The sequence below is a fragment of the Pelodiscus sinensis genome, chromosome 1, assembly GCF_052426305.1.
Source record: "Pelodiscus sinensis isolate ZL-2025 chromosome 1, ASM5242630v1, whole genome shotgun sequence".
NCBI classification, from domain to species: Eukaryota; Metazoa; Chordata; order Testudines; family Trionychidae; genus Pelodiscus; species Pelodiscus sinensis.
Window position 1 is genome coordinate 165,494,337 of NC_143052.1, and position 13,213 is coordinate 165,507,549.

Sequence of the window (13,213 nt, forward strand, 5' to 3'; positions counted from 1 at the left end):
AGAGTCAATAGGACTTCTCTCTTTGGTAGTGTTATTTGACCTGGCGTCCTGCCAGAGAAATAGGCCACCAACTCAGGCACTGGTTGAATAGGGGAAACCAGACCAGCCCCTGTTACCTCAGTTCCCAGTTTAGGGCCCTGTCACCAGTGCTGGATTTATGTGGCAAGCTAAGTAAGGTACAGCTTACAAAAATATTACTAGTCTTTAGTTGCATCTTTGCCTATGTACCAATATATATGCAAATATAAAACTTTATTATTTCTATTTTCATTGTCTTTTCTGTTTGAATAATACATATTTTTTGGTAATTTTATGGAGCCTCTTAAACTTGATGTAGTTTAGGGCCTCAGCATGTCTTAATCTAGCCCTGCCTGTCACTGGCAAGTATCCCCTCCCCTTGTCAGCAGGGAACATGCCTGAAACACACTGACTCCACATGGCATAATAACTACTCCCCCCGAGCTACTTCTTATTCTGTTCCTGATGCAGCAGCCCTGGCATTTCTGGGATCACTGGGCTTCTCTGTCAGCATGGCTCCTAACAGCTCTGGTGCTCCCTAGGCATCCTCCAGAGTCTTACCATCTGGGATTTCCATGGTTTCCAGGCTGGAACTACAGTATCCGAGCGCATCCTCCCTCCTCAGCAGTCAGCCCTAAATGAGCCAAGCTGCTTGCTTTTATGTCTAATCTCTAGGCACAGCAGGTCCAGCAGGCCCATGGGGGTATGACTCCCCAGCTCAGATAGTATAGTTAACCCTCACAGAACCGGTGCAGGGCAAGTGCATCTCATCACAGTCCCCTAGTACAAACACTCCCATTCCTAACTAACTCTCTTACTGAATCACTTGCAGAAAAATCCTGTAATATTTAGCAGGGTAGTTAAAAACCTCCCCTGGGATTTCTGAGCAACCATGACATAGCTATCATGTTTGCTTGGAAAACCAGGAATTCCTTAGTCACCACATGAAGGATTTGAGTGTATGTCTGCTGCCAGTTCAGTAGATATCTAGTTCACAGACATAGTGGAAGTCTTTTTGGCTTTATCATGAAATAGAGGTCAGAAATGAAACCAGTGCAGCATCAGCCTTTACTAAGTGACATCATTATTAAAGACTGTGGCTGGAGAAGAGGCTTTTTAAGAACCCCCTGAATGTCCTGGGAACAGCCGAGGAGAATTCCACCTAGCTTGAGGCAGGAGTAGGAGGAAACTATAGTGCCTATTCCCATCCTGAGACATCTAAGGTAAGCTTAGATGATTTCCTGGGCAAATCGGGGAGGGGGGTGAGAGCTAGCTGTTGGGAGGTCAATAGTTAAAGATGTGGTTCTGTGAGAGGGAAGGGAGCTATGAAAACATCTTGAGGCCAAATTCCTAGAGTTTTCTTAAATGTGGACTGAATTTAGTGGTTTGCACAGGAACACAACCGGTCAGTAGAGCCCAATATTTTCATATGTGAGAACCAAAATTAGGCATCCAAATAAGCAACCTGGCCTTAAGAGTTGCTGGTGAACACCTGGAATTCCCACTGAAGCGAAAGGGAGCTCCAAGTACTCAGCACCTCTGAAAGTCAGACAGTTTTCATTTGCCTGTCTCTCTTATGGCAGTAAGTGCCTAACTTTAGGACACTTGCAAATGTTGATCTACCCTTAAAATTGAAGCTTGAAAGTCTCTTGGCTTCCAGTTCTACATTAATCATTAGACAGTGATGACTCTTTTGATCATTGTTCTTCTTTCCAGTAAGCTACAAAGTGATTAATAATGAACTTTTAGAACAACAGTGGACCTTCAATTGCAGTAACATCAATTCATAACACATTCCTGTCAGGCCTCACAAATTAAATGGGCTCTGCACAGATTCATAATTTGGATGAAAGAGCATCACCATAATAGTGAAGTTCATAGGTGAGCAAATGACATAATTTCTTCTGACTCGTTACTGAATTGTACCCAGTGTGATACTAGTGAGCCCTTTTGAATCTCATCTTTTGAATGAGTTGCAGAATGACAGCAGTTCAAAGATTGGAAAAAATTATTTTTAGGGGTTTTTTTTCTCACTCTCTCCTCTTTATCAGAGCAGAATTATTTTCTATTGTACATTTTGTATTTTAAAACTTATTTCATTTAAAAATGTCTAGAATACCAAAATAGATTTAAAAAATATCCTGAAAAGCCTAACATTATAGAAATAAACAAAATATATTTTGGAAGCAAAAAATCTGTCAGCTTTCCACTGGCCCGCAGAAATTTCTGTTTTGTCAGGCCTAATTTTTGAATGTTCCAATTTTAAGATGAACATCAAGAATAACTCTTAATTTAATCTAATTCATTTTATCACTTTATAAGATTTCAGATAAATATTAAGGCGGGTAAATAATTAATTTTCAAATACTTTAACTGGTTAGATATTTTTAGACTTCTCCCTTGTATTTCTCACTTACCCATATTATACATATTTAACTCTTTCAGTTTGTCATTATAAATCAGTATCTCAGGCTCTTGTTTTTCCAAACAATATAATAACAGTTTAACTGTTTTCTTTTTCTCCAGGGCCACCTTCTGCTCCACGGAATGTGATTTTTAATATTAATGAAACAGCTCTTATGTTGGAATGGAGCCCACCTAGTGACACAGGGGGGAGAAAAGATCTCACCTACAGTGTTATCTGTAAAAAATGTGGATCAGACACCAGCCAATGCGAGATATGTGGTGGAGGAATCCGTTTCATCCCAAGACATACAGGCCTGATTAACTCATCAGTGACTGTGCTTGATTTTGTGTCTCATGTTAACTATACCTTTGAAATAGAAGCCATGAATGGAGTCTCTGAGCTGAGTTTCTCTCCCAAGCCGTTCACAGCTATCACAATTACTACAGACCAAGATGGTAAGTTTTGTTGTTCTGCATCAATTACTGCCTGTGGAGTTTGTGTATGTTTGTAGCACCTGTTTGTAGCTAAGTGCCTTTTGTGGAGTTTTGTTCAGTATTCTCCAATCCTATTCATCCATAGCACTCTGCACCTCTCAGGACTGGTTCTTATGGCACTGGTATAGAAAAGCACATATGGACGTGCTTGAGTGCCATGAATGTAAGTGCCATGTATGCTTAAAATTAAGGATATTTGAAAATAGTGGAATTGGCTAACTGAGAGATGGCTCTATTTCAGAAAAGGGATAAAGAATTACATTGAACAGGTAACTTTTCTTCACTGATTACCGGAAGCAGCATAAGGAAGTGGAAAACTTTTATGAATCCATCTTATGGAGAGCCTCGGAAGAGGGGAATGGTCAGTCTTTAAACCATTGCAATATACTGATGAATCTGTTATTTTATTGGCATGCTGTATCCTCAGGAATAAGGATATAGTAGTCAAATGACATATGCATTTTAAAAGATTAAAACTTAATGCTAATTATACACTGATTCCACATATTTCATGCTGCAGAAGGGAGAAAATAAAATAAATTGAAATGTACTTAATTAGGAAACTTGGCCGCATCATTACTTTGTTCAATATGCTATAGCTTAGATTTCTGCAGACCTTTTAGACACTCCATCTCTCATTATGTGAAAAATCCTAACATGCATGTGTGTGAGAGCTTGAAACTGTGGGATTTGGGGATTTTGTTGTTTTGGAAGTGTGTTCTGTTTTGTAGCTAAACTTATGTTGTAGATAGATTTTTATGGCAAACATGATAAACTAGAAGAATTCCTGTATCTTTTATTTCTATTTGTGTTCTCTCTGTCTCTGTGGGAGCCCATAGAAATATTTGCTATGACAGCAAACAGCACAATGTGTTACCAACAATATTATCTATATTGGTGTTCTCTTCTGGCTCATGGTGTTGTAGATCAAAAGGTTGCTTCAGAATTATTCCTCGCTGACATTTGTTCCAGAAATGTGTATTCACCTGCTGTGCTGTGACATTGCAACACTAGCTGAAGTTCTTAATATAAAGCTTCAGGGAGCAGAGTATTTAATAATCAGTTTGTCAAACTTTTATTAGTAAAAGTGCTAATGTAATAGTATTTAGTAAAAGCCCTAATGTTTGTGAGAATCTAATCATGCTTTCTTGTATTCAGACACTTAATTCCTGCTTAGGTCAACCTTGAAAATTCTGGGGTGAGTAGCTTTGTTGATGAGTGAGTAAATGACTCGTTTTTGTTTCCACTTGGGCAGACAAACTGAAAACTCACTGTGTTAGAAAATGGTCAAGAAAAATGATCACAACAAACACAATCTATTTGCCTCCCTCCCCACCATGGTGATGATCATAAAAAAGCTAATGATATAACAATCTACTAGTGTATTGTTTTGGTTTGAGAACTGTCTGTAATCCTCACAAGCTTTGTAGCATATTTTGATCTATATCCCTTTTGAAAACTCTTACCCATTCTCACTAAAGCAAAAAGCAGTCAGTAGCACCTACATTATGTACTTATTTTTAGAGGTACTGTTATATGATGCTAAATACATGTCACTAAGTGTGCACAGAGGTCACCAAAGATATTTTATTTTTAAGCTAGTAAACAGCTGTCTGAACAGATTATGAACTGTAGCTAAACCAAAGATTTTTCTTACTTTTTTTCTATCATTTGCTATTGTCTCTTCCCGGTATAACAGTATAGATTTTCACTCCACCAAACAGGGGGGAAAGCTATGATTTGTTAATTTCTACTAGCCTGACAGTAAATTCTAGTAGGTGCTCAGTTTCCTTTCATCACAATAATTCTTACATTTTTAAAGATGTTACTGTTAAAGCTTCAGAGAATTTAAGGATGGATTTTCACAATCTCAGTCAATTTATTTGGATATAAAAAGGACAGTTTTTTGTACAGGAAGAGGCAGTGCAAATAAATGAAACAACAAGCCTCTCTAAAAACATTTATATGAAGATAAAAGCACTTTTGTAGTCTTAAAGAAGTTGCCGGTTAGTCTTTAAAATGCCACCAAACTTCTTGTTTTTGCTAAAACAGACTAACAAATTTATTAGGGAGTTAGGGCATAAGCTTTCAAGAGCTACAACTCACTTTCTCAGATGTTGAAGAGAAAAAGAAAGAAAGACCAGGGGAAAGAGGGGCAAATACAGAGATGGGCTTTTGGATGTTGCCATTCTTATTGCCCAATTTGTGTCCATTCATTCTTTTGCATACAGATTGTCTGGTTTGTCCAATATACATGGCAGAGGAGCATTGTTGGCACATGATGGCATATATTACATGTGAAGTTGAATGAGCCTTTGATAGTATAGCTGATGCATTTAGGTCTTATGATGGTGTCACTAGGGTAGATGTGTGAAAAGAGTTAGCAACAGAGTTTTTTGCAGGGATTGGTTTCTGGGTTGGTGTTTCTGTTGTGGGGTGTGAAGTTGGTGGCATTACTCAGGTAAATTCTCATTCAAGTACTCTCGCCTTCTCACCACTGTTGGAGTTGGGCCACTTTGATTTAATTAGCACTGTTGTCATACTTCCATCTCTGTGTCCTTTTTTTCTGTCCTTCTTTATAGCATCTGAGGAAGTGAGTTCACAAAAGCTTTTGCTCAAATACCCTAATACATTTGTTAGTCTTTAAAGTGCCACCAGATTCCTTGTTGGTTTTTGAGAATAGTAGGCTCTATGTCCAAAAGACAAAGAAAATATTAGTGGAAAATATGCTGAGGGAAAAATATTAATGTAGTTTTGCTTGATGGAACTATGTAGAGAACACAAAGTGGTTGTTGTTGCAAGCTTCTGGTTAAGCCTGAATTTAAAAGTGGTAACAATGAAAGAATAGAAGGGAATTGAAGCTGAAAAAAGAAGACTGAGACGAGCAGTTAGCTACAGGTTGCACCTCTCTAAACCAGGACCACTCGTTTGCCAGGACCAGAGTCCCAGTGGAGGGCTAGCAGCTGAGAGCCCTGAGAGCTGGAGGGACAGTGGGGCTGCCCGATAGGGCCAGGCTGCCTGGAAAAGCCAGTGGCAAATGGAGCCAACTGGGAGGCCAACATCTGGGACAAGGTTGGGGGTAGGAGAGAGAGGACAGGTGCCTGAGGGACCAAAAATGAGCCCCTCTGGTCTGGCAAAATACCTCATCCAGGACTGGTCAGGTCCTGTGAGTGCCAGACCAGGGAACTCCAACCTATAATTAATTTGAATAAATTAGAACCAGTATTTCAGAGACTTACTATTTATAAAGCACTTTGAAATTCTTGGGTGTAAACTGTAATATGAATGCAAATTGTTAGAACTGTTCTATTTATGTGTATTTTTCCTGTGTTCACTAAGTGTTAGTGAGATAATACGTAAGGATGTAATCTTCATGGACAAATTTGATGTACATGTGTGGGGGTGGCGCTTAGATAACATCCAATATCTGTGAAATGTTTTAGAACCAACTGTTACTTTCTCAAAATAATCCCACTAATAAGATGTATTGCAGGAAATTCCTCCTTAGGTGTGAAACTCTAAAAGGGACATTTCAGTCTGTGAGGAAATAAATGCATAAAGTATTTAGAATTTTTTAAATATGCATAAAGCATTACTTTCTAGCCCTTAGGTATATTTGAATTGTAGACATTGGCCACAACTCTCTAGTTATCACTCTGATGCATTCTGATATATTTTACAGTTTCTTTTCCCAGATTAGGGGAACTTTATTCTTAAAATGAGGTGGGGTTTTTTTTTTCAAAATGTGTTTGAATGTTTTAACTCTGTTAAGGAGAGGGATATTTTACACATGAGTAAGTTTGAGCACTGAATATTTTTATTCCCCAAATTATGAAAAATATTGCATAGAGAAGCAATTGCTTCTCCAACTACTAATTCAGGAATGAGACACTACTTACTATTTTAGTCACATAAGCTTCTTGCCATGCCTTAGGATACACCATAACTAACAATGAGAGTCAAAATTACTCAAGGCTCTTACTAATGACTAATGTATGCAATACAGAAAGGAAAACAAAGATTTTAAAAAAATGAATAATAAAACAAAAGACAAGAGAACAATGGGTTAGTTCAGTTACAATTTCATATGTTGTATTTTTCTTGTGGAGAGCTTCCAATAGAGCTTGGAGCTCCAGAAAAGCTATGCAACTCACAATCAATAGTTCCTGTGCAGATCCTCTACAAATTACTAGATGGTAGAGCAACATTTCAGGTTCAGGCTGTTGGGCTTAAATAGGCACAGCCCACACATCATATTATGCTCTTGAATTAGTTGTGCTCTTCACATAAATAATCAATTCAAGTATCTGTGGGAGGCTCAAAGCCAAGGTATAGGTTAAAATTAACTTAATTTTGTAACCTTGAATTAGTGTTTCTCAAAGTGGTCTGCAGACCCACTCAGAGAGCTCTACGGGGTGATTGCAGTGGTTCACTGTTTGCAGCCAAGAGGAGCCATGGGAAGCAGCGTGACCTGAGTCTGCATGACAGCTTGGTCATGGGAGCAGAGCTGCAGCAGCCTGGCTGGCAGTAAGGCCAGGTCACAGCAGCCCTTTAGGGGAAGTCTGTCTAGGGCTGCGGCAGCAGAGCCAGGGCCATGGCAACCCAGCTGGGGCCGGAGCAGACAGTGGGCTGTGCGTCATCCAGCAGCAGGGATGGTGCTGCCACAGCAATCCAGCTCAGACTAGGTCAGTTCAGGCAGGGCCACATGCCACAGCAACGGAACCAGGGCTGCGTGCTCCAGCGCTGGCAGTGGGGCTGGGGCAGCGGTTCTGAGAGCGGGCGAATTCCCTCATCTGGAACTGCTCAGGCCCTGAGCATCCTGGGCCAGGCAGGTGCAAGCTATAGCTCCGAAGCATCCCCCTTCCATTCCTTTAATCAACTCCACCATTTTAAGTTCTTTACCATTTACCTGGTCACTGTATACATTCCTTATAGTGGAGGGCTGACAGAATTACCAGACCCCTGGCAAGGTGATGGCTCCATGCTGGTAGAGGGAGCAAAGCTGGGGCTAGCCTCTCCCTGCCAGCCCTTCAGCACCACCCACATCATGTGGCCAGGGCTGCCCCAGTGATTTAAAGAGCACGGGGCTCTTTTGACGCATTGGCCCTGGGCAATTGCTTCCTTTGTGCCCCTCTACAACTCGTCACCGAGCCTGCCCTGTGGAGTAACTGCCCTGGGAGTCTGCCCCACATTCACATAGCAGGTAGTGAGTTTTGGCTCACACCAACAAGACCACTTCCTGAATCCATTGGGGGGGGGGGGGGGGGAGAGAAAAAAAAAGCCCAAATCTGCATAGGTCAATCTGGTAATGAGGCAACAATTCCTTCCCGTTCTCTCCCCCTTCCCCCCCCCAAAAAAAAAGAGCATCTAGGGTAATGCCCACAGCAAGTCTGACACAACCTGATATTTTGTTATCTAAAATTGAAGATGGGCAGGTACTGCCTTGCCTGCCCTGTAGAAAAGGACTTCTCCTTCTTGTTCTTGTTCTTCCACCCTTCTGTCCTTCTAGTCCTAGGGGATGAGTCAGTGTCACTACACCGTGTCCCATTCCCCCCACTTTTGTAGCAGCTTCTGACTTCTCTCCTCACCCAGCCTTATAGAATTCTATTGTCTTTCCCTTCATCAGCGAGACAAAATTCCTCCACCCCACACACATACTTTTAAAGATGCAGTTTGATCTTTACTTAATGGGCACACAGCAAATTCTGTAATGGAAGCAATATACTTAGGTTGCTCTGCACGAGAATTGATGACAAATGTCAACCTAAAAACACTCAGTGTATATTCTTAACATTTTGAATATTTTACTTGTTTTCCCTTAATTGTATGACTTTACGTGTAAATACAAATTTTGTTTTCTTTTTAACTCTTTAGTGCAGCACAAGTATATTCAGTCTATATACTCTACTGACTTGTAATCCAATGTTATTGATTAGGTCAACAAGAATCTACCCTGCTTTGAGAAATGTCTTTAATTGATGCATGGAGAGGGGCTGGAAGGGAACAAAATGTGGCATATTTGGATATCTATCGCTAATGAATCCATTGATATGGTCTCTCTGGCTTTTCAAATTATCTTGGAATGAGTAATATATTTGTAATACCTGATATTTAGGATCTGATGTATATTTCTCATCGAATTACTATGTCAAGGTCCAGGAACTAAAATTTTGAATGCAAAATATTTACCCAATGATAGATGACAAAAAAAAAATCTCAAATGCTGTTTTAATTTGCAATAGTGATTTTTGTGAAGAACTAAGGAAAATTAACATTCTATATAAATTGACAGATTTTTACAGCTTTGGAGGAAGAAGTTAAAAAAAAAAACCCCGAAACTGTCACTTTTGCAATCAGTGGAAGTTATGAACATTCACTGAATCAAACCCTAAGAAATTAAGATATTTGTTCATCATCTTGCATGATTTAAAACAAAGAATGCTCAATAAGCCTATTTTGTATTGTGTACCTTACTCAACTAAGAACCATATTAAAGTAATCAAGCACATTTCATTTAGTTGGAAACTCTCACAATGAGTGATATGTAGTTAGAAGAATCATTATTGAATATTCTAGTCAGGGTTGGATGCAAGGGATTCCAGATATAAGCCTGTGACTTGAGTAATTAGAAACCTGTGCCACAAAACTTAATTGACTGACTGCTGATATTCTTCAGTTGTGTTAGCAACATTCTGTTTTCACAGTTTACCTAAACATTTCTGAAAGGTATTTAATTTAAAAAAAAAATCTTCTAGTGCTCACACCACTTCGCAAGCAAAATGAAGACTTCTGTTGCTTTCTTAGCAAGAGAAATTATTTTGGTCAAAAGCAGTAAAGGAAGACATTAATCATGGCTAGTCAATCTGAAACAAATTGTGTTTGTAAATGTCATGACTTTCACACAAACCTTTAGGGAGCATGTTCAAAGTGAAGGACACGGTAAATTACAAACTAATTCTGCTGATGTTTGCTATGGGGTCTTTAAAGCAATTATGTCAGTAGCAGGTTGCTCCGATTCATTTGCTTCTTAAAAAGTAGTTTCTTCATTACACTCAACAACCCTTCTTCTTCCACTTCTGTGTCTCTTCCATATGGATCAGCCTCAGGCTTGCAATTTTGGAGACAGTGTTCATTTATATACTGTGATAGCATTAAGTTATGCACACTGGAATAAGGTCGAAAGCAAATTCAAAAATACCTAAAGTTTCTGAAATTGCAGAAAACTATTTGTTTCACAGCTGAGTTACTTTCCAAATAATTTTAATAATAAACACTTGCTTATTCTTGATAAGGGTCTATAATGAAGGACATCTGTCTGCCGGCTCTGTCTCTGGATTACAGACCTGAAGATGTATTCCTCAGAAAAGTAAAATTCAGGAATGCCTTCCACAGAAACATTAACAATGATTGCTTCTGTAGAAAGATTAACATTAGTGAGGAAATGCACACTGAATATTTCATTTTAAAATATGTTCTCTTCCCTTAACCTTTGGCACAAGTGAGGCTTATTTTTTTTCTTCCTGTATGAACTCTAATTCTGACTAAGAACTAGGGCATGACTGCCAATGTCAAGAGTTTGAAAGCTTTATGGGAGCAACATCCTCACTTCAGTAAAATGCTTTCTTAATATTATTAACTCAAATTATAATCCCACACATCTCTTATTAGGCGCATAATCTAGCTTCAAAGGGAAATGCTGTAGCATATATGAAATAACTATGTGTGTAGTGTGCCTTGAGAAGGATACCTTGCACAAAATTGCGTTAGTTGTCACGCCCTGACTTCCAGGGCCTGAAAGGACTGAGATGCTCAGCTGAAACTTCTAGTCATGAAGAGATTCTTCTGTCCAGCTTCAGACCCTGGTGTGGATACACCCCACCTCCCCACACGCACACGTGGCTGTCCTGATTTACTAGATTGTCCACAGAACCTCATTTGCTGTGTGCTTCCGAGAGGAAATGTGTTCTCTCACACTGATGGGCTACCACACTGCCCTCTGAGGAACTACCTAATAGAACACCATCCCCTAGAAGATCGGTAGCTTCAATGTCTGTGTGAGTGAGACATAGCTCCCTGACCATCCCAGTACCACCAGTAGTACAGAGGTCTAAAGAACCTAAATAGCCAGACCTGTAGTTGACTTAGGAAGGAACAGTTTCACACATACAGAATAGGAAGCGCCTGTCTAGGAAGGAGTACTGTAGAAAAAGATCTAGGGGTTAGAGTGGACCACAAGCTAAATATGAGTCAACAGTGTGATACTGATGCAAAAAAAGCAAACATAATTCTGGGATGCATTAACAGGAGTGTTGCTAATGAGCAAGACAAGAGAAGTCATTGTTGTGAGCGAGACATGAGAAGTCATTCTTCCTCTCTAGTTTGAACTGATTAGGCCTCAATTGTGTCCAGTTCTGGGCACCACATTTCAAGAAAGATATGGAGAATTGAGAGGGTCCAGAGAAGAGCAACAAAAATGATTAAAGGTCTAGAAAACATGACCTATCAGTGAAGACTGAAAGAATTGGGTTTGTTTAGTTTGGAAAGGAGAAAACCGAGAGGGAACATGATAGTAGTTTTTAAGTACCTGAAAGGGTGATACAAGGAGGAGGGAGAAAAACTGTTCTCCTTGGCTTCTGATGATAGGACAAGAAGCAATGATCTTAAATTGCAGCAAGGGCAGTTTAGTTTGGACATTAAAGATCCTGATGGTTAGGAAGTTTTCCCTAAACACTGAAATAAATTGCTCAGGGAGGTTGTGAAATCTCCATCATTGGAGATATTTAGGAGCAGGTTAGATAAACATCTATCAGGGTTGATCTAGTTGGTGCTTGGTCCTGCTGTGAGGGTAGGGAACTGAATTTGATGACCTCTTGAGATCCCTTCCAGTTCTAGTGTTGTATGATAGAATGATTCTATGTGTGTACTTTCTCCAATGTAGCACGAGACCTTAAAAATGGTGCTGAATGCCCCCAACCAAATAATTTTTGAGCACCGCAGCACCAATGAAACCACTGACATTGGCATCTCTAGTCAGTGCCGATACACCCTCTGGGTAATGACTAGATTGACGGCACTGAATAAACACTCAACACCATCTCCTGGCTGTTCCAGAAAACACACCTCTCCCTTGGAATCAATGCAACTGCCAGAGCTAATGATATTCTTCCCTTCTCCCCAAGAGTTCAGTATTAAGGATCTGATGATATTTCACATGCCTGAGTCACCACTATTCAGACATAAACTCCCTCCACCTCGGTCCTCTTGTCTGGAATCACAGCACTACTCTTTCCCACTGATGGCACCACCCTTCCACAGTAAGGAAAAAGAGGAATACTCTGTCCCACTTTCATATTTGAGACAAGAAGAAAAGATGACATTTACACATTGTCAATAGCCACAACTTGCAGCCAAATCAGGGCCCTGGTGCAGACTGCCATGGATACACCACCTCATGCAACTTCCTCCACATGGCTAATGCAGGGTAGTACAGGCCATGTAGAGACACAGTTTCCAAAGCTTCCCATTGAACAAAGTTGGAGATATCCAGGTTCACCATCCGCATTCGTCTTTCAACCAGGATGCCTATCCACACGCAACAGAGGACCAGGAAAAAGAATCTGCAGAGTTTATACTACCTCTTCATTTCTCCTCTTCTTCCCCAAAATGATTATCATGTCTCTACCCTCTGTCAGCAGATGATTTAAATACTTCCAGGAGCTGTTTTGCGGGATCACAGATCCTGTCCAAAGAGCAACAGCAAAAGCTGCTCGATATTATTATGCCTACCTATCACTTAGTCCTTTGTCTACCCAGCCAAGGTACTCTGACAGACCACAATGCCTATCCTGCCAACCTGCAAGCAGGTGGACAAGAAACATATCTCTGCTAAAGACATGGATTTTTGTTTACCCCAATCCAAACTCCCAGGTTATAAATGTCATGCATGAGAAGGGGCACCAATGCCACCTAATATCAAGACCTTATGACAGAAACAGAAGTGACTGGACCTATATAGTCACAAGGCTTATTCATCTGCCACACTCCAGTTCTGTATATCCAATTTTGAGGCACTTGTGGCCAAATACAACTATACCAACTATTCTTAAATATGTCAATTCTAGCAAGATATTCCTGATGAGGTGAGGGAGTAACCAGGTGCTCTATGGCTTTGCAAGCTTCCTTGGACTTAACTGATATAGCTGTTCCAACACAGCACCCGGAGTGAGATGAGCATCATGGCTACACCTCTCTGGCCACCCTTAGGAAGTGCAAACCAGTGCTGAGAACCTAGCCT

General features: G+C 40.2%; 1 protein-coding gene across 1 annotated transcript in view; it reads left to right on the top strand.

Annotated features, from left to right (window-relative positions):
* The window catches only part of EPHA6 (EPH receptor A6), an 815,765-nt gene that overhangs the window by 446,594 nt on the left and 355,958 nt on the right, over positions 1-13,213 (top strand). Inside the window, exon 5 of the mRNA XM_075908927.2 lies at positions 2,545-2,880. Within this exon, the coding sequence (XP_075765042.2) occupies positions 2,545-2,880 (336 nt within the window). The remainder of the gene's footprint in view (positions 1-2,544; positions 2,881-13,213) is intronic.